General features: G+C 42.9%; 1 protein-coding gene across 2 annotated transcripts in view; it reads left to right on the top strand.

Annotated features, from left to right (window-relative positions):
- Nucleotides 1–22,303, top strand: part of KCNAB1 (potassium voltage-gated channel subfamily A regulatory beta subunit 1) — a 306,973-nt gene that overhangs the window by 82,445 nt on the left and 202,225 nt on the right. The window contains exon 1 of one of the 2 annotated variants that reach the window (XM_037155966.2): nt 6,095–6,525. The exons of the other annotated variant lie outside the window; for it this stretch is intronic. Within the exon in view, the coding sequence (XP_037011861.1) occupies nt 6,305–6,525 (221 nt within the window). The 5' untranslated portion in view covers nt 6,095–6,304. Of the gene's footprint in view, nt 1–6,094; nt 6,526–22,303 lie in introns of those variants that run through there. 2 annotated transcript variants of the gene reach the window in all.

The following is a 22,303-nucleotide window of genomic DNA, read 5'->3' as shown; positions in this document are numbered from 1 at the left end:
TTCAGCAGAGCCCAGAGGTTTTCCAATTTGGCTTCTTTATTTTACTTTCCCTGTTACTCTAAAACTAAGCCCAGGCGAACCTAAGCCCATGCTAATTTTCATGGTTGGTTCAATTTCTCAGAGTATAATCAATTGTTCTCCAAACCTACATGTTAAGAATTTCTGATAAATAGCAAACTCCCTAACAATTCCTCTTCTAATCACAAATAGTTGGCACATAAAGTGGCTTGCCATCTGTACATGTGCATGTTTAAAATTCTTTGGATATTAGCAGATTCTTTTCTGTTTTCAGTGAATCCAGTTTTGTGGGTGCATAATTAAATGTTTCCTGGCCCTGGCTGGCTATGGTTTCTAATGGAATAGAAACCATACATTCTAAGTGGACTCAGCCAAAAGCATTTGACTTTACTTGTAAGAAATTGAATCATTTAAAAATTTTCCATGTCATAGGAAAACTTTTTCCTTGCGTAACAGGAATAAAGTACTATGAAGTATTTAAAAGATTGATAGGAGGATTACTCAAAAGCTACAAAAATGGATGATTTAATCTGAAATTTTTAGACTTTTCATATTGAATTCTCCCCTCACTCATAATAAAAATATGACTTTCCTTAAATTATAATCATAAAATGATACTATTTAAAGCCCTTCTCACAAAGAAGTTCTAGCAGTGAGGAGCAATAAGCACAATGTTAAGAAGGAAGGCTACCTGCCAGGGAAATCCCAGATTTGCAGCTTCCCGACTGTGTCACCATGGGCAACTTATTTACTTCTCTGTGTCGCATGTTTTCTCATCTGTAGAATGGAGCTGATAACACAGCACTTCCCCATGGGATGTCATAAAGAGTAAATGAGTTATTACGTGTAAAACGTTCTTAAGAGTTTCTAGGCTATAGGAAGTGCTGTGTATTATTGGTATCAGTAATTGCTGAGTCTCCTGGTGAGCTTGTTTGAGAGATTAAAAGGATCTTAACGGCTCTGCTGTTAATAAATCGAGATGGATACATAGCAATTATTGAGTAGCTTCTATGGGCCAAGCACTATTTCACGCAATTCCCACAATTACCCAGAGAGGCATGTTCTTGCACCACTTTTTTCCTCAGAGGATGCTGAAGTGCAGGGACATTGAGAGTACTGCTCAGTGGCTCGTGGGAGGGAAGAGGAAGGTGGAGCTGGGGTTTACACCCGGCGCCAACTGGCCGCACACTCCAGAGTCCTACCATATACCATGAAGCCTCTATGATGAAAGTGAGAATATAGGGTACCAGTTAAGTAGAGTGTGATCTGTTCCTTACCACCTCTGTCATCATGACCCAATGCTGACCTTTTGACATTATTTTCAACGAATTCTAAATGTCAGGTAATGAATAGAGACCAGATGAGATCAAGGTGAAATTGCGGAATAAGTGGTAATATGGCTTTATGTAATCTTGTACCTCCATGTCTCTCTGAAAAAGCACTTCCTGGAATCTATAGAGCAAGGAAGGACCTTGGAAATAAATATGCGTTGCCCTCATATTTCAAGTGAGAGAAAAAAGGGAGAGAGAGCTGAAATGCCACTGGAGGTGACAGACAAAGTGACATGGGCAGGATTGGAACCCAGGCCTTTGCTTTCTGTGGCAGGTCTCTCTCCGTTGCCTTATGACACATTTACGGTTGCTGAGTCCAGATGCTCAGTATAGAGCAAGCCCTTAAAAGAGCAAATTGGCAGAATAAGGAGATGATTAAGAATGAGAAAAAGCACTAGAAGTGCCTCAAAAATCACCACTTTTGTATCTAGAGTCACTATGTACAAGCTTTATGAGTTTTTGGAAAGAAATGAGTTGTGGTTGGAACATGTCTTTAGAGCCTGTTGTCGTTGGTTCAGGAGGCATAAAGCGGCAAGACGATAATGTTTATCCCGGTCTAACAAAGACTTTTAGGGGCATCCTCTTTAGAGAGCTCCTGTAGTTTCACTTGCCCCAAAATATAAGAATTCTATAAAAACAAACAATACCTGTATCTGTATTAGTTTGTTAGGTCTGCTATAACAGAATGCCACGGACTGGGTGGCTGCAACAATAGAAATTTATTTTTTCACAGTTCTGGAGGCTAGAAGTCCAAGATCAAGGTGTCAACAAAAGTTGATTTCTTCTGAGGCATCTCTCCTTGGCTTGCAGATGGCTGTTTTCTCCCCGTGTTTTCTTTCCTCTGAATGTGTCTTTGTCCTAATTTGCTCTTCTTATAAGGACACCAGTAATATAGGATTAGGGCTCATCTGAATGACCTCATTTTACCTCTTTTTAAATTGTTCTATTACAGTTGTCCCAATTTTCCCTTCCCCTGTTGATCTCCCCTGCCCCCCCACTCCTACAGTTGATCACCCTGTTGTCCATGTCCACAGGTCATTTATACCTGTTCATTGGTTAAACACTTCCCCTCCTTTCCCCCTTTATATCCATCCCCCCTTTTCTCTGGTCACTGTCAGTCTGTTCCTTATTTCCATACCTCTGGTTCTATTTTGCTCATTTGTTTGTTTTGTTCATTGGGTTCCTCTTATAGATGAGATCATATGGTATTTGTCTTTCATCACCTGACTTATTTTACTTAGCATAACACTCTCCAGTTCCATCTATGCTATCGCAAAGGGTAGGAGCTCCTTCTTTCTTTCTGTTGCATAGTATTCCATTGTGTAAATGTGCCACAGTTTTTTGATCCACTCAATTACCTTTTCAAACACCCTATCTCCAAGACAGCCACATTGTGAGATACTTACTGGGTGTTAGGACCTCAACATATGAATTGGAAGGTACCCATAACAATATTTATGTCTGTGTCCAATCTATGTTTATATCTGTGTCATCATTTCTGGGTCTTATGTGAACTTGAAATCATAGAACTCCTCCAAATCTTGCGTGACAATGAAAGCATACACATTCCAAATCTAATTTCCCTACCTTAATTAGCATGTGGCCTATTAGCACAAACTTATTGGAATGAACGTTCTCACAGTCACCCATCACCTAATTTCCAGGCTCCTGAGACCCACTGCTCCATTAATGCTGGGAAGGGTGAGCACAGCTGGGTAAGTCCCCAAGCCACAGGCTGGCTGTCAGAAAGCCCATGTGGTGTCTGATTTGAAAAGACGCACTGTGGGTAGCAAGAAAAAGGCTCACGCTGTGAGCACTCCTCTGGCCTCAGTCTCTTTGTTCTCTTTGTGGCGTGTACGAACGTCTGGAATGCTTGTCTGCACACAAGAGATGCAGACCCGAATGTGGGGCAATTATTCACTCCTAATGGGCAGGCTGCGTGAAACTAGAACATGCAGAATTTTCTGTTCTTTTTTTTTTTTTTTTAAGAAATCACATTTATCAAAGAATTTGGCGTATTCCCATACTCCTCCCTTCTTCCCTCCCTCCTTCCTTTCCCTCCTTTCCTTCCTTATCTCCCTTTCTCAGGTATTTTCAGGGAGGGTCTGTCTGCACAAAGCGCTCTGCGAGGTCCTATAGGGGATCCAGAGACGACTCAGAGGGGCTCCGCCGTGCATGTTTTACTCTGATGACCTATTCCTTGTTCTGCTTTTGGTGTATGTTCAGGCCTTGGTGTGCTAGCTCTTGGGAAACCTGAAAGCCACTTCAGTGAGCAGTGTCGAGTCGAGATCTTTTGAACCCTGGATGTTCCCCTCTGTACAATTGACAGCACTCTGACCTGGGCCCTTCGCCAATGTCCCACACCTTCTCCCCCTCAGCGACTGGTTCCTGCTCCCTCTGGCCCCACAGTGATCATTGGGCTCATCTTGCCTCCAAGGCTGCTTTACTTTTCCCTTTTTCTGAGCTCTTTCTTCTGATTCCTCCCAATTCTACCTCTTCTCACTTTGACTCTTTTCTTGATTCACATTGATCATTTCCAATGACCCAGCTTAGTATGAAAAAATAAACGTCCTAATGACCTGCTTCCTCTTTACCCATTGTTATTTATTCCAGGGAACAAAGATACTGAGGGTAAAACGAAGTCGTCCTAAGTTCATTTGTTCTTTTCTATAGTCCTTGCCCCATCCCAAAGTTACCTCCCACCCACTGTGCATTAGGCAGTATATTTATTTTTAAAGAGTGGGAAGGGCATGGAGTGTGAAGAATGAGAGTCCACAATGTGACTTAAACCTTACCTGCAGGTTTAAAAATGTTTAAAATTTATATCTGGAATAGAATTCAGAACAGGTACACATTCTACTTGAAAATTTAATTCCTACAACTTAATTGGGCTGGTCAAACCTGCTATTTTTTTAAAAAATCATATGGACATAGCCAGAGTGTTTTCTTCCACACCTGCCAACCCCTGGGAAGGCAGCCTCCCTCCTCTCCTGCTAACCAAATTCATGCCCAAGGCGAAGTCCCACCCCTCTATAAGGGCTGCCTGAGCATCCATCAGCTCCTGAGGTGCAGCCTCTACATCATCTTTGCGCCCCAGCAACAGCACAGTCAGTACCTAATAGGGTCTCAGTAGAAGTGTGGGGAATTAATAAATGAGGAACCTTCTCCAGCTTCCTGTAATCATTCCCCTGCTAGACTCCAGTGTGTTCAGTGTCTGTACAACTCATTCAAAAACTAATGTGTGCCTGACATTGCTAATTAGTCCCCTTATGACTGAATGCTTTGTCCTTCCACCCAGATTGCCAGTTCCTTGAAGGGGACTGTTTCTTTCATTTTTTTCTCTCCATATTTCTCTCTATTGTCTAGTGCAGAGATGGTGCTCACAAATATTGATTTGCACCTTGTTCCTTTTTGCTTGACAGCAGTGTCTGTTGGGAACCATGTTCAGAAAGCCAGTTTAGCAGAAGCCACAACTTTATTGGAAATACATCCATACAAGGAGTCCAGCCTCCATGCGTTTTAAATGGAGAGATACATTTTTACTGGCCAGTTAGTGTCTGACTCATGTATGAAGCAGTCGCTCTGCACCTGACAGTGAACCAGGCAACGTGCCAGACTCCCACCTTGCTGCTCACCTGTGACTTGGGGACAGTGCTAGTCCTTACCAGTGGGCCATAGAGGACCAGCAGGCAGTGTACACACTTCCAGACACCTGGCCAGGACCCTTCTGGGTGGTGATGTGGACCAGCTTTTTCCCCAGTGTACGCAGGCCCCTTTTTGGTGGTGCCAGAGTGCTGTCTCCGCCTCCCCCACCCTCGGTCCATCTCTGGGAGCCAGAATAGATATTGCAGCAAGTTATATGGCTTGACTCCAAGAAGTCTGTATTGTGGCTTTTCAGGAATCATCAAACTTGTCTGCTTCAGAAATGATGTGCAAAGGGGAAATGAACCCTGACAAGGCTAATAATAGGGATTTTAGGCTGTGTTTTTGCAGGTCAGCCAGTCTCAGAGTATTTCTGTGTTAATTCACTGGCATGTTCCGTGGCAGAAGCACGTCCACTCTGCCTTCCCTCAGTTCCAACTGTTGTGCTGCAGCAAGATTTGAGCAGCACAAATCTTTGAACCTGGGCAGAGGCCCCCTTTTATGAGCTGCCCTTAGATTCTGTTACAGCGAGTCTGTGAAAGTGATCCTTGCTTTCCCCTTGCACACAAAGGCAGGGAGCTCTTTAAGGGAACTAACTGCCTGCTCTTCCGTAACTGCAAAGCCAGTGCTCCTGTGGGCTTCGGGACCCAAGCTTTTGCCTGAAAATGAGTGGGAAGGGGTCTTGAGAGGCCCCCACGACATCCCGGAGTAAGGCAGGGAGGGAGCTGACAGCCAGAGTGAATGGAGACCACCGTCCCGGGGGGACCGGGTTCGGATTAGCTGCTTCTCGGGATGCTCAGCGTGCCAGCTGAGCATCCTGCCTGTGGTCCAGAAGGTGCTGGCGGCGCATCTTGCAGTATGCCTGCGTGGATTTGAGCCATCGCCCAGAGGCAAGTCCGCATTCAGACACGGCGGTGGACAGGCTTCCGGCCGGGCTGCGTGCAGACAGCACGAATGCTCAGCTCTAGGCGTCTGCAACAGCCTCCTGACTGCATGGATTTGGCTGTTTAATCAGCCGAGATTAGTGCCCGGGAAGACTGGCGAGCCTGATCCGCGCTCCAGCTGCGGCGACAACTTCAGGGCTGGCTATCGACTTCTGTGGGTGCCCAGGGCTCCGTCCAGCACTGCATCCGCTGCTGCCGCTTCCCGGGATCTGAAGTCGGCCACGAGGACTCCTCCGACGGCATCCCCAGGAAGGGGGGTGGGACAAGGAGGGGTTAAAAGACGAGCAGAAACCCACCCAACTACTCAACCTCTCGTGACTGCCTGTGCTCTGGGGTTCTGAGAGGGACCGTGCGCTGCCCGGGGAAGCAATGCAAGTCTCCATAGCCTGCACAGAGCACAATTTGAAGAGTCGGAATGGTGAGGACCGACTTCTGAGCAAGCAGAGCTCCAACGCCCCCAATGTGGTGAACGCAGCCCGGGCCAAATTCCGCACGGTCGCTATCATCGCGCGCAGCCTGGGGACGTTCACCCCTCAGCACCACATTTCTCTCAAAGAGTCCACCGCAAAGCAGACTGGCATGAAATATAGGTATGGATGTCAGATTCCCTCTGCCCGGGGTTTCCGTGGTCGGTACAGGTGCAGCAGAGACAGTTCCTCAGGTTTGCAAAGTGACTTATTCATTGGTAGGTCGCCGCATTTAGAATTATCAGGCATCTCTGAAATAGCTTCTTAGGAGCGTCGTTGTGTTGGGATGTGTGTGGATAGGTTTTTGTTTTGTTTTTTTTTAACGCGGACCTTTGTGTATATTCTAAAGTGTTAGGAACACCTTAGGAGCTGTATGCATTCCAGCCTGCAGAGAAAAACGCAACTGCTGGAAACTGGCATCGAGACCAGGGCAGGTTTGCAACAGCATGTGGTTGTCCTATTTTATGGTACGGATCGTAGTTTCTGTGGTCATACTATTAAAAATAGTTTCCCATCTAGTACTGCTTTCTGATTTATCTTTTGAGAGACCAAGTACAAATGGCATGCAAGCTTCTGAGGAAGTTTTGTTGGAAGGAGAAGCACCTTATAATGGCAATTTAAATTGAACACTGACGTATTTAAATCTAACTTACTGCTGGAAGTAAAATGTAGACTTTGTTGTGACGTACGGAGAAAAAAGTCAGTTTGTTGTAATGGCATGGTTTTCTCATAAAATGTTAAGGTCCCTTTTCCGCTGTTTTTCATAGTTGAGAGTCTTCTTGGTAATGGGTGATGCTCTCTTAAATGGGGAAGGACTTAAATCTGATACGAAGAGAATTTCAGTATTGTTATGTGACTCCTGCTTCCTCATTAGATCTGCTTTGTACTGAGTTGTTCTGACTTTATATTTTTTAAACTGCTGTGCTTCTAATCTCTAAAAGAGTTTGGAGACATAGAGAAGAAAAGCTAATGATGCACCTTCCAAAGACTTTGCTTACCCTAATTTGCAGATACGATTTCATCAATGATTTACATGTAACTGTCCAGTCTTTTTTCTGAGGAACCAGGTTTTAGGATAGAAGGAACTGAATGCAATTAAAATAATGCACATTTAAGATGATTTCCCACGTGGGATTTTTGAAATAAGCACTTTCGCCAGTTTCTATGAAACTTGTCCCTGAAAAAGTTTTCTTTGCAGAGTTATAGAAAAGTTTCTTATTGCAAGAACTCCAGTTTAGTGGCCCTGTTGTTTTGATATAGTTCTGAGCTATTAAGGATGTAAGCTGTGAGTGGGGCTGGGGGCAGGGGCACTAAAAACCATAGTGAAAGTCCTTTGCCCCAACCTCAGTACAGGGCAAGGAGCCTGACTCCCAGCAGCCCCCCAACTGTCAGCAGCGGATCCCTGCTTTCCTGCTATTTCCCTGATGGAGAGTGGGAGCCCACGCTGACCGTTCACTAAGCGGGACTGCATTCTCTGGTGCACTGGCATTTTCTGTTGCCTCTGTGGCACACACCCAACCCCTGCCCCGTGGACACAGCGCCGCTCTGCTGCTCCGGTCCAGCTCCACTGCCAGGTGAAGAGAAGCTGCTTGCTGCTTTTCTCCAAGGCCCCCTTGAAAAGGGACCTTCAGGGTTAAGGCAAATCAGAGAGGTGATTTGAATTGTGACCTCCAGCACTTTAGCAGCATTTGTAAACCAGAAGAAATAAAAAGTAACCCCCTTCATTTCTTGTGGCAGAGTTTCATGGTTGCTTCGGGATCATTGTACTGGAAGAGTTTGGCCTTATGAAGGCTTTCAGAGGCAGATTCTCATTAAGGGTTTTCTCATAACGCTTACAGTTCAGATCAGATGTGATGATAATTGTCTCTTTCCCAAAAGCCCAGTGTGCTAGTAAGATTCACATGGGGCTCCTTCATCACTGGTAACTAAGGTCAGGTCTTCTCTGACAGAATGAGTCACGTGCAGTCTGCGGTGTACTTGGAATTCAATGTGCTCTTTGTTGTTTATGTCAACTGGACCACATACCTGGTCTCTACTTCCCCTCTTATTCTGGACCTTTCTCTGACAGGAAGGTGGGTTTGTGTGTGAGAGAGTATGACTTAACCCCTCTCTTTTTCAAATTCCACTCAAAGTGTCCTTTGGGAAAGGAATTATGAGATTATGCCAAATGTACACAAAGATTTTCTTAGTGTCAGAAAGAGGTGGGAGGAGAGAGAAACTAACCGTGCACTTTATAAAAAATGATAGAAATAGTTTGATCAGCCGAGCTATTCTTTTCTGTGACAGTGATGTCACTAAAACATAATGTGCATGTGTAGACTATGATTAATGATAATAGCAAAAAAAATGCCATAGAGTTAGGGAAACTTGGGGAAGTAATCAGGAGAATTTCGGAAGGAACTAGAATGGAAATTCATTGATTGATTGTGTTTATAATAATATTCTCATCCTTGAAAATGATTTCTATAGGCATAGCTTAATCTAGGATCCATAAACCCATAGTAGATCAAAATTGTTATAGTTTTGTACGTTTTTCAAGGAGAGGGTTCATAGGTTTCATTAAAATTTGAAAAGTGTCTACCACTCAAAAACTGTCAAAGGGCAGTGTGAGAGAGTAAAGCGGTATTCATTTAGTCAACAGATGTTTTCCAAGCCCCTAGTCTGTCCCAGAAACCTTACCAAAACTGGGTACGCAAAGGTATAGAAAGAGGCAAGGTCTGGGACTTACATTACGTGGAAAACACACCATGAATGAGAAAACAAATGCATAATAATCCATTGTGAGATGTTCCTATGAAGGCTGTATTTTTGGGGTGATTGTCACCTCTGGGCCAACTTGGTTTATCCATTTTGAGGCTGTCATCTCTGCTGAAGTTTCAGGATTATGGTGGCATCTTGGGGCATGGGTAATTGTGTCCACATCTGCCACCTGTTTTTGTCACCCCAAGGACTTCTTCCACATTTCAGCACTGCTGCAAGGTGCTACCTGGCCTTTGAGGACTTACTTATAACCCTGACAAATTAGTAGACTGCCTTATGATTTTTAAAGCCCAATTCATATTAAAATCTGTGATTCCTTCTCATTAATCAGGAACTCATGAGCTTGGGATTTTAGAAATGCATATACTTGTATGAAGCATTTGAATTCTGCAAGAATAAAATGCTCAAAGTCACTATTAAACCCACATTACCCTTGTGCAAGAATCTTGCATAAAATTAGCTATTGTTTCAAGGCTAAAGATGGAAAAAATTCCACTAGGACAATTTGCTACTCAAATGATACTGTCAGGCCAAAGAACAAGATTCCACCTAACATTTATCCTGAGGACTATCCTGTGTGCTAATAACAGAAGTATTGCATTACTTATAGAGTTTACACTTATGCTTTACCAAGACATGTGTGTTTTGTGTGTGTTAGGTTATAATGCATATGTTAATTGTGTGTGTGTTTTTAATCTCAGACTTCATCACACTATGTTAGAGTTTGAGGTACAATCTGCAACCATACATGATAGATGTAGACACACACATGAACCTTTCATCCTATGAAAGCCAAATCACTCAGAACACAAGTCAGGTTGGTTTGGTTGTTTTTGCTTATTTGGTTGTTGGTGTTTTGTTTTGTTTTTAATTTTTAGAAAGATCCAGCTAGTAGTGTTTGATGTGGTTTTGGCACTTTCATCATTCTGAATTGAGCACATTTGTATTGATAAGCTACCTCCAATTCTATAGTTGTTACTTTTTCTCTAGAGCATTTGAGTACTGATGAACCCAAATTCATTGAGAAAAATTTTATCTGTAATGTATACATTCATGTCAATGTAGCCTTGTGCTGTATAGTTACATAAAACATACTTTAGAATCCCTACTTAAGAATTCTTTCCCAGAAGAAATTATTGCCTCAGTAACAATCTAAATTCCACTAAAACCTTCTCTTTTTCCAGGTTCCTATGTTAATCACATTACCAGTGTTTGTCATCATTTAAAAACTTTTTTGAAATAATTACATATTCAGAGGAATTCACACACACGTGCACAGTAGGGAATTTCCATGTGCTCTAGTCCAGTTTTATAGCAGTCACATCTACATAACAATAGTACAGCATCAAAACTAGTGAAGTGACCGTGACACAGTCAATAGACTGTATTTATGTTTTACCAGTTACACATATACTCATGTGTGTGTATGTTTATTTGTATGTGCAATTTTATCACATGCAGAACTTGTGTAACTAACACCACCACAAAAAATAGAATTCTGCCATCACCACAAACGACTCCATTATAGCCACTAATCTGTGATTTATCTCCATGATTTTGTTGTTTCAAAATATATAAATGGAATGATACAGTTTTTAAAATATTTTGGGGTTGTTTTTTTCCCACTTAGCATAACTCTCTTGAGACCCATCCACATTGCTGTGCATATTAATAATTCATTTCTTTTTAGTTCTAAGTAGTATTCTATGGTGTGGAGTTTCCACAGTATTTTTTAACCACTCATCCACTGAAGGAAAATCAAGTTGTAGTTACCACTACTTTTAGGATGCATTAGAGACCATCAGATTATAACATTATTTCCAAATCCTCTTCCCTGCCATTCAGTAGCTCAGGAGATCAAATTTAAATGATCTAACATGGCATCCTTCATGGCATGGCACCTTTTACCTGAGATCCTTCACGGTCTGACTATCATCAAGCTTTCCCATCACTATGTTTTATTTTCTCATCTTACGTCCAGCTTCCTGCTCTATCAGAAGTACCTACTTGTGGAAGTTCTGCTCACAGTGCCCTGAACCTTCTTGTTTTCTTGTGTCTCTGTGTCATTTTTCATGCTGGTCCTTCTGCCCTGGAATTCTCCTACCCCTCTTTATAAGTCAGGTAAATTCCTATGCATCCCTTAAGACCAGCTCTCACATATTCTTCTCTGTGAAACCTTCCTTGGCTCCCTCCAAAACAGCATTAAATATTTACTCTTTAGTGCCCTCACTGTCTCTGGTCCTTATTTCTGTTATGGGAATGACTGCTAGCATAGTACTGCTATTATATATCTGCATTTGCATCTTCCCATTAGTTTGTGAACAGCATGACGTCTGGATTTTATTTATCCCTGTAACCCAGAGTCTAACCTGGCACCTAGCACTTAATAGCTACTTAATAAATATCTGGAACATGACTACCCATGTGGGACACTCTGTTAAGTGCTGGAGACACAGAGAGTGAGAGTCTTCTGTTGAGTTTTTATAGTTTAGTCTGAGTAGTTTTCTACACAGAAGGTTGATAATGTGAAGTGATACAAAGAATAAATCTTGCTGTGGTGTTGGGAGACCTCATTCACCAAGGGCTGTCAGAATCTGGGAGAGGTTCCATGAGAAAGGTGAGTGGAGCTTGGCATTGAGGAAGGAAAGCTACCAAGATGAGCAGAGGGGAGGAGGACAGCAGACTTCAGCAGGGGCAACTGCATGTCCAAAACATTGGGCATGGAGTGATGAGAAACAATGGAATAGGACAGAGAGAGCGCAAGGTAGAAGTGAAGAGGGGTCGGATTATGGTACCTTGGAGGTCAGGCTAAGCAATTGAGTCACAAGGAAAACATCAGCCATGGTGGAACCATTACTGATTTTTTATCAGAGTGTCTGGTTACAAAGTTCTGTTAAGAGAGGTTTAAATCTGCAATTATTCCAAAAAGAAAAATCTAAGACTTTTAAGTTTGATATAAGAGAATTCTGTTGAATTCCACAGCACTCTCTATTTTCCTACAGAGAAGCAAGACTACGTAGAAAAGACACAGACCAGATGCCTTTCCCATGCCGTTCCTTTCCCAGCCTCTTGAAGCACACGTCTCGTCCACGGTTCTTTACCTCCCACGGGTGGTGGGCAGATTTTGAATCAAAGCAATTGAACTGAGATCAGTCTTGTCAGCCCATTACATAAAAGGCAGTGTGTGTGCATGTGTGCGCACCTCCGTATAGGGAAAAGTGGGAGGAACCAGGTGGGCTGAAATGGAGGAAGAGGAGAAGCGCCAGCTCTGTGGCTGTGTTTCAAATAGAAAAATTTGACTTTATTCCAGAGAAGACAGCAGCATGGTTATTTAAAATACCTTCTTTTTTTCTGTTTCTGGTGAAGAATACAATTGTCATTTCCGCTAACTCTCCTCCTGGGTGTGGGCCTTCCTCTCTTCCTCAAAGCAAAATGCTGAGAATGGGGAGGGACCGTTCTGAAAATTACTTGCTGATTCAATCTCCTGGAGTTTATCCCACCTCTGCAAAGAACCAGTCAGAAGTCTGGCGTCCCTGGGATGGTGAGAAAATGGTAGGAGGAAAGGAGCCTTCTGGAAGTCGTCAGGCAAATGCCACTACAGATCCATGGCTGTGTGTGCGCGCGCGCGCGTGTGTGTGTGTGTGTGTGTGTGAGTGTCTAGGTGTGAGTAAAGGGAGCCATCCAAAGGGTTTCCGGAAGCAGCTCATCGTCCAGCTGCAGCATTTAATTGGGTTGCTTCCAATGGAGTCCTTCCTCCCAAATCCACTCGGTGGCCCCTGTGGAAGTGCACTCATTTTACAGGTATCATTTCATAAGAATGTCTGCAAACACTTCAACCTGTGGTGAAATGTTCAGAGGGGAGAAAAATAACATTAGACTCAAAAGGACAGTCAGATTAGTAAATATAGCTGATTTTTCAATTCATTTTAACAAATTCATAATCTATTATTAATATATTTGTGAAAATATGAGGTTTAGGTTCAGTGAATCTGATGAAAATATAGGACTCCTGATTTCATTGAATATTATTCAAAACTCCTTTTAGGAGAGAAAACCCCTTTGTGAGAAGAATCGAATACATAAGCATCAATTCTTTCCTACAAGAATTTAAAAGCCATTTTGATAGTTATCAGGATCAAAAATTGTTCAAGGTTGCAAATTAATCACAATGTAGGCTTAAAAAACATCACTGTCCCCAGTTTTCCATTCTTTTCAGAATTAGGAAGTAGAATGATAGAGACTGAGGAATTTCAGGCAAAAGTCTTTAAAGTCTCCATTTTAGTGTTGAGGATGATCAGTCCTATGTGAGTACTCGCAATGAAGGAGTTACCAGTGGACGTTAGCAGTGAGGGGACTTTAGGTACCTTCTAGAGCAGTCGTGTGATTTTATAGAAAATGGCCAGTTCCTTGGTCAGAATTACTCAGGGAGCTGACGGAAAGGTCAGAGCCAAACTCAGGTCTCCTGACACCTTGGACAGGACTCCTTGTACTCTTTTAGTTTCTACACTGCAGCTCCTTGGCTGTGCCCCATTTTTCAATGTGGGAAAGAAGTACTGTTCACTAAAGGCTTCTAGAAGGGACAATTCCCGTCTATACATATGCACTGTTCGCAGTTTAAGCTTTTATCTCTAGAAGATGCAAAGCCATGCTGTGCACTGAGCGAGACAGAACAGCTTTCTTTATCTCCTGCGGAGTTGTATGGACCCCAAAGCATCCTCACCATAACTTTCTACTTCTACATGTTCTGAAGCTGGCCATTAATTAACTTCCAGATGACAATGTGCTTAGTTAGCATCACAATGTGTAAAGAACTGGTTTCTCCAAAAGAGACCTACAGAACCATGGATACAGATAACTGGACAGTTCAACGTGCCAATCTTGGGTATGAAATGTTCATTTTGGCACTCAGTGCTGACCCTCCTTTACTCTCCTTCATGCTTTTAGAGATTACTTTGAAATCTTGCTGCTGAGACTCAGAATCAAATACATTTAAAAATCCTCTTTGTAGGATGGTTTTCAGTTACTCAGATTGGAAACCAAAACAGAAGCCCAGCAGTGATTTTTTTCCTTTGGACTTGACTGTTGGGGAGGACTCTGAGAGCGCTTGCACAGGCCATCTGGTCCAGCCCTCGTGAGAAATCTGCTCTGTTTTTCCATTTGCACTGTGCAGCAAGTACTTGTAAAGGCCCCTGAAGAAATACTGTGTAATCTCCTTTCACAGCAGACATGAAAAAAAAAATTGGCACTTCTTTCTAAGAATTAGAATCATTCATTAAGCTCTGAAATCCTTAGAGGAAGCAATAGGTGAGGGTTTTTAGAATTCTCCTCCAGTGTCTGGCCCCTCATAATCAAGTCAGTTTAGAAAGTGAAAATAGGAGATTGGGGGTGGGGAGCAAAGAAAGCAAGGGCACAGCAGAGAGGCAAGGGTCGCCCTCAGTGGCACACCTTAGATCCCAAGCCTCTGGGACACCAGGGAGGAGACCCTGTCCATTCTGGTTTCAGCACCGCTCACCTGGCCTGACTGTTCCACTGCTGAACTATCCAAGAGTGAAAAAACATTTCACAAGGACGAAATCCTTCTTGCAGTTGACTCAGCTTGTTCCAAGCTTTTTGGAAGCTTCTTGGTCTGTCCTTGATTGAAACAGAAAACAAGCCTGCTATGATTTCCTGTGTCGTAAGGCTGCTGGTACTTGAAAATCCTCCTAATTTCCAGAATGGTTCCCATCCTTTCCTCCTAGATTCCATTTTCTGATTCCCATCTGTGAGCATGACTCTCATCCTTTAAGTCCTCCAGAGGAGGATACAACTCCAAGTGAAGCGCTAGACTTTTCAATGCAGAATAGTGAGTTGTCCTAATATCAGAAACATGCTCTGTCCCCTTGTTTGCATATCATGGTCGTGCTTACTGTAGAAGGAGAAAAAATATTTTTAATATTGTGAGACAATGTCTGAAAAAGTGCTGGGAGACTTTTTAAATAATTCTAACCCACTTATTAGAACCATGGAGCGTGACTGGCGATAACACAGTAACTCTTATAAGATCATCAGCCCTAAAGGTTGTAATGGTAACAACTGAAGTCTCTGGGTTGGAGAATTATGATGAGGTCACATCTGATATATGGGTTTCAATGATAGTGAAGTATACACATAAAAACTAAAAACTTATAGTACAATTAATTTGACTTTGCTGTACTTATATAGGGAAGTGTTTTCATTTTTTCATCTAGTAGGTTTAAATGTGAAGGTGACTGAACATGGCTAGTATTACTCATAAGAAAAGTTTTCTTTTAAAAAAATATTTTTATTTATTTTTAAAGAGAGGGGAAGGGAAGGAGAAAGAGTGGGAAAGAAACATCAATGTGTGGTTGCCTCTCATGTGTCCCCTACTGGGGACCTGGCCTGCAACCCAGGCATGCGCCCTGACTGGGAATCGAACTGGCAACCCTTTGCTTCACAGGCTCATGCTCAATCCACTGAGCTACACCAGCCAGGGCAAGAAAAGTTTTCTGTATTGGTAATGATCATCGTCCAGGAGAGTACCCTGGCAGGGACTTGGCTGCAGGAAATTCCAAGCACAATGTTCTTCAGGATGAGTTTGTATCTACTGGAAATCCCGTTTGGTTTAAAAGAGCTCTTATATAAGAAAAGCAGGCTTCCTGACCCCCACCCCCACCCCAGGAACATATGCTAATAAAGCACCCTCTTTCCAACTTCTTTGAAATGAGTTTCCACTTTAAAGTTGATTTTTATGTCACCGGGTTTTGTTGTTGTTAGTATCTTTGTCCCGAGACCAGAGCAGCAAGCTTGTTATAAAAATCAATTGTGTAAATAATATGGCTTTAATGAATGCTACTTCTCTCTCAGCTCAAGAACCAGCGATGAATTCCTCTGAGACATTTGGTGAAAATAGGCTTTTGACTCCCTCCTACTGCATTTCCCATCGCTGCATGCACAAGCACCTCTGCATTACAGAGCCTTTGCATTTACTGAAAAGGCTGAAAGTGCCAGAGGAAGTCTTAGTTCGATTCCAGAGCATTTGCATCTTGATGGAAAACATATATGTTCAGTTTTAGTGAAAAATAATAATGCATGGTAAAGGGACTCAAACAAAAGTGGGTGTTGGGAAATTCATGGTCTAACTTCCCACTCAACAATGGCTTATCTTTTGTTTCCAAGGAATGAGATTAAAGTTTCAGATTTCACTCAGATATAATTTCTCCAAGAGCAATCTTCAGGAAATCGGGAGGCTTGGTTCTCTTCGTCTCCAAAAGCACAGGATCATTCCTTAACCAGAGAAGCAAATGACTACCTGTCTGAGGACTCCAGGTTTGACCAGACATTCCCTGAGGCTTCAGTGAAACCTTCTATGGTCCTATTTCAAAACAAGTAATGTAAAAGGGAATACAGCAAGTATCCTTCATTTTCTATGCTGCTGCAACAAAATACCATGAAATTAGCATCTTAAAACAACACAAATTTCTTCTCATAGTGCTGGAAGTCTGAAGTCTCAAATGAAGGTGTCAAATGAAGGTGTCAGCAGGCCTGTGTTCCCTTGGCAGCTGCAGGATAGAAATTCAAGGCCTTCCCTTTTCCTGCTTCTAGAGGCCACTTAGCTCATAGCTCTTTCCTCCACCTCTTCAACTTCTGATTTTGTCTTCATCTCTTTTTTTTTTCACTTGGATCCCCTTTCTTCCCCTTATAAAAATAATCTCTCTATCTTGAAATCTTTAACTTAATCACACTTTTAAAGTCCCATTTACTGTGTATGGTGATATTATTCCGAAGTTTCACAAATTAGGACATGACCATCCTTCAGGGCCATTATGCCGCTTACCACACATATCGTGCAATACAGGATGAGCCAGAAGAAAGAGTTAAAGGAACCCCAAAGAATCAAACCTTACATCCTCATCACTTTCTCTAAGACTTATTGAGGCGAGGCAAGACAGCTAAAGGAATAATGAGGTCGTTGAAAATGCAGGGCAGTCGAGCCCTGGCTGGTGACTCACTTGGTTGGAGCATCGGCCTGTACACCCAAGCATTGCCGGTTTCCATCTCTGATCAGGGCCCATTCCCAGGCTGCAGCTACCTATAGCCTTGACTGCAGGAGGCAGTCAATTGATGTCTCTCTCTCCCCACCCCCCGCCTTTCCTCGTGCTCTAAAAATTAATAAGCATATCCTCGGGTAAGGATTTAAAAAATGCAGGGTACTCAGAATTTCAGTGTATAAGGCTATAGTTTAGGCTTTGAATCAGAGTAAAATTTCTTTTTTACAGTGTTGTAGCCCAAGTGTGGAAAGTTTAAACAGCTTAATTTGGCCTTGGCAATTACTATGATGGCAGTTACCTACCACCTGAATCTGCTCTGCTCCTTAGATTCCTTAATGCAGCAGCTACTAGAAATATTCCTTCTTCTTTTGTTTCTTTTAAGGCCAAAGGACAAATGCGATTTGGAAGTGGACATTAGTGGGATAGCAATAGATAGCCATAAAGATCAGCTATCTATTCTGTGATCAGCTATCAGCTAAACTTCCTGTGTCTCAACAGGTAATATCTGCCTCTAAATTTCAGAACTAGAGTCAGTGAGATCTGGAGTCACCCTCCTTCCCAGCAGCTGGGCTGGTGGGAGCCGCGGCAGCAGCAGCGCACTTATCATCCTCATGGGATGCATCTGTGTGGCTCTGTGCACAGCCGATGACAGAATGTTCACCTCCACGAAAGTCCTACCGCCCCTGCCTCGTGGCAGTTGTCATGGCAGTATTGTGGGGGAGGGAAGAGGGGGCTTCTCGCTGAGATGTAAAGTTCTCTTTCTAGACCCTTTCTTAAATATCATTCTCTTGAAGCCATTAGGTTGGCCAGTCATTTTATTTTGATCACAAAAAGCTTTTGTTCTTATTAATAAAATTGGTACCTATTCTGACAAAAATTCTCAAATATTTTAAATCCCATGCAGTTTCCCTCTGTCGAGCTTTGCCTTACTTACCAATAGACAAAGTCAGCTGTTGCTCAGTTTTTCCATCTCCTTCCAAAGACCCACAGCTCTTCTGCTACCGCTCAGAATATTGGGATATATAAATATTCTGGATGCCAAATCATTTAAATCTACACCCTCTCTTGGCATGCAGGTGATAAGTACCAGATTGCATCAAATTTGGGGTGAAAGATTGGTGGCTGCAGATCAAAGTAAGAAAAGAGATTCACTGGGAATTCAGAAATCAGCAGAGTCGACAGGTAAAGCTCAAACTTGGCCTGTAATTCATTCTCTCGTGGCCAGATAGTGTTTCCTGGGGGCTGTAGGCAATGCGACCCTCGAGTGAGGGAATTGAGGAAATGACGCCTGTGGACGGCGCTGACTGCGGACTGCGCTACCGCCCTCCACGGCAGAGCCGGGGTGCAGCGCATGGGCTAGAATGCAATGGGCAGGGGAAGTAATTCTAACCCGGAAACGGGGAGGTGTGGTAAAATCCCTCCCAGGGCTAGTCAGCTCCGCGTGCATTTTCAATTCAGTGCCGCCGTCTGTATGTAGACAGCTCAGTGTACTTAGAGCCAGCAAAAACCACTAAGCCCTTCTAAGAGTACAATGAAGGCAGGAAGGGGAAGAGCTGGTTGCTGTCTACCAAATTACTTTTTTTAAACTTTGTTTATTTTTAGAGAGGAAGGGATGGAGAGAAACATCAGTGTGAGAGAGAAGCATTGATCTGTTGTCTCTCATAGACACCCCTGACTGGAACCAAACCCACAACCCAGGCATGTACCCTGGCTGGGAATCAACCATTAACCTTTCACTTTCTAGGACAATGCCCAACCCCCTGAGCTACACCAGGCAGGGCATCTACCAAATTCTCGTCAACAGGGTGTGTGTTCTAACTCAGAGAAGATGCTTTCCTTAGGCCTAATGCAAATTCAGCAATGACAACACTGGTTAATGTTGACAGCAGAACAGAAAAATAAATCGAAGTCTGTATGTTTATTCTAATAAACTATGCTAATAAACTCTGCCTGATTGCAGGCTGTTGATGGCCACTAATGAAGCAAATAGACGTGTGCTTCAGTTTCATTTCTTAGCAGGAAGGCAACACTGCCACGTGACAATGCTCTTGATCAAAGTGTTTGAATTTACTTTAACAATGATTGCTTTTATGAATAGAAACATTCATAAAAATATTATTTTGTTGCTTTTCTTGTTGTTTATTCCTCCAAGGAAATTTGCCTGGTCTATACTTATTTTGAGATGGAAATACCTTGGGGGCAATGTTTGACGAGACAAATGCTTATTATCGGGATGTGTGAATAACACACTTTTCCGCTGAAAATCTTACTGTATGTTGATTGCCTATGTAAACAGTTAAACCAAGGGATGGAAAGAGCTTAATTAATATTATTTTTATCCTTGAAGAAACACTGAGGGGGTAGCAAGTAGAGTTATGCCTATTTTCAGTTACAGCGAATGAGACATGAAACAGAACCTAATGACATATTGTGCAATCCAAAATATCCAGCTCTTGGTTTTAATTTTAAGTTCAGACAGATTCTTGCTTAACTAAGAAAAACTTTCTGATAGTGACCAGCATCTATTTATGCCAAGAGTGAATCAGGATGAAAAGAAGTCTAACACTGGCAAATGACAGTTCTAGGCAGGGTTTTATTTTCCCTTGTTGGAGTGAGGTGGCGGGGCAGTCCCGGTGCTCGGTGTTCTCCATCCTGGGAGAGACAGGACCAGAGCAGTAGGATGAGATGAAGGATGTGTACTCAGGAGCTCAGAGCTGATCCCAGAATCCACAGGCTGATGTGAAGTTCAGAACCATTATGTTTATTTTTGGCAGCTTAAGCTCTTAGAAGTCTGCATCGAGGTGGGGAGTAGGTGCATCTTCAGGTGTTAATAAGGAAATTTATATATAGCTTAAGGAGGCAGCAGATATTTTGAAGGTGAGCTTTTCAGCAAGTATTTCTCATACATATTTGATCCAGCAAGATGTGTTTCGGGGTGAGCGGGGGTGGGGTGGGGGAGCACTGCATAGTAACTAAGAATCCTACAGCATTTGCGTACTTGGCTTTGCCTTCACTGGGCAATAACTTCTCCGTGCCCCAGTATCTGTGAGATAAACCTAGTAATCTTTCATAGTGTTGTTTGGAAGATTGTGTGAGATAATGTATGTAAAGTACCAATTGTTATCCATCATAACTGTCATTAACATCAATAACGAGGGGCAAGAATAAATGAGGCTCTTCCAGCCTATAGTATGGTCATTGCATTAGGTCTTTTTTTAACTTTCTTTTTGGCTTCAGAATATTCATATTTTAATCATCCCCAGTACTAACACCGGCTCTGGCATGTCATAGGTAATCAACAAAAGTTTGTTGGGTGGATATATGGATGTACGAAGGTCCAATTTCACCAGCTCCAAAGCCTACCATAAACATTTATTACAATACAAGTCTCTTGACTTCCAGTGCAGGCTTCACTCTCTACCAGATTTGTCTTGCTCACACTCATGATGTGTCTTCTTTCTTTTGGAGGCAGGAATCCTTTCTGCTTTTGACCTTGGCTGCTAAAGAGCCTGACCTGTCTTTGAGGTCTCCCATGGTTTCTGTCCTATCTAGTGACACTCAGCTTTGTACCAGAAATGAATGTAAGGTGGTTCCCAGTACTGTATGGATTACAACAAGAAAAAAGAAAACTAACATCACAGGGTAAAGACAGGGATTAGGATGCTTGTAACGTTTGTCTCGCTCATACGCTAAGTCATGCTCATATCCTAGAAAACCAGGTGCTGGCCACACGCTGTGTGCAGGAGGCTGGGGGTGGGAATGGGGGATTGATTAGGGACGCTCCAGCCTTTGTTTTTGTTAGTTTTCTGCTAAGAATGAGGGTCTGCGTGAGATGGTGAATCCTGAGTTATCATTTTCTCCTTCATAAAAAATATAACAATAAAAGCAAGGTGGTTTATTAAAATTATATATAAAATATATTCCAATATTACTATATATAGTAAACAGATTAGTCATGAAAAGAGAATACCTGTTTGCAAATGATATTGCGGGGGCAAATGATTTATAATAGTAAAATTCACAGGTTCATATTGATCAGTTAACATAATGATATAACAACTCCATGGCTCCTTCAGTGACTTGAGTTTTGAACAGGGTGTGATGTGCAGACAGAGCCTGTTGAGTCTCCTCTCAGTGGCACGTCCGGTCTCCCTGGCCTTTCCTGAATGGCTGCGGAAGACTACTGAGGGTGTGAGTTCCCCAAGGGCAGAGGTAGCAGGGGACCCCAAGTCCAGGTTCACTATCTCCAGCCCACACTGAATTACAACATTTTCTTCTGAGATTCATGAGCAGAGAAGTGATCTCCTGGTTTGTTTGTAATGGGGGCAGGTGTGGTGAAACCATTTAAAGATATGTATTAACATATATGGTTTCTCATGGCATCACTCCACTTTTTCATTCAAGAGAGTAGCCAATGCTTTCTTATTTGCGGAAAATGTGGTTTTTGTTCCCAAAATTCTAAATCCACTGAAGAAGGTCAGGTTTGAGAGAAAAGGCACTCCCCAGACTCAGCCCCATGAGCCTTGCTCCCTGATAACACCTAAAAAACAATACAGGATCTCAGAGGAAATGGGCCTGCGGTGTTGGAGATACTAGATCCCCAGCCAGAGGTCTACCCACCACCCCAAGATCTACGAAGCTCCCTGAGTGGCTTCAAAGTAGCACAGCCAAGCACCACATGGTCTGGGGCAAAGGTCATTTGGGGTAAGAGCAGACAGACGACTGATGATGGGAGGGAGTTCCTAATACCTTGGGAGTATGAGACCCTGGCCCTTGGCCCACTAACAGCATCAGGGAGGGAGCCCCGAGGGGGCCAGCATTGTCCAAAAGTAAAATGAACAGTCGGGAGGGAGTCCCTGAGTGGAAATTAAGTTAATATTGTAGAGAACTTTTAACATGCTTATTTCCTGCACACCTGAGTTTGTGGCCTGAGAAGCTTACCTGCTTCTTGTGCCTTTTGAAAGGTGGACAAGGAGGGCAGGACGGACAACCCAGGCATTGATTCCAGATGGGAACCCGGCTAGTAACGTGAGGGGGATGAGCAAGGAAAGAGAGCTTTATGCTGCAGACGTGAGTCTCCAGGCTTAGCTACC

The sequence above is a fragment of the Artibeus jamaicensis genome, unplaced genomic scaffold, assembly GCF_021234435.1.
Source record: "Artibeus jamaicensis isolate MK-2021 breed Jamaican fruit bat unplaced genomic scaffold, CSHL_Jam_final scaffold_474, whole genome shotgun sequence".
Classification (NCBI taxonomy): Eukaryota; Metazoa; Chordata; class Mammalia; order Chiroptera; family Phyllostomidae; genus Artibeus; species Artibeus jamaicensis.
Note: the sequence above shows the minus strand (reverse complement) of the source record. Positions and strands in the feature narration are given on the sequence as shown.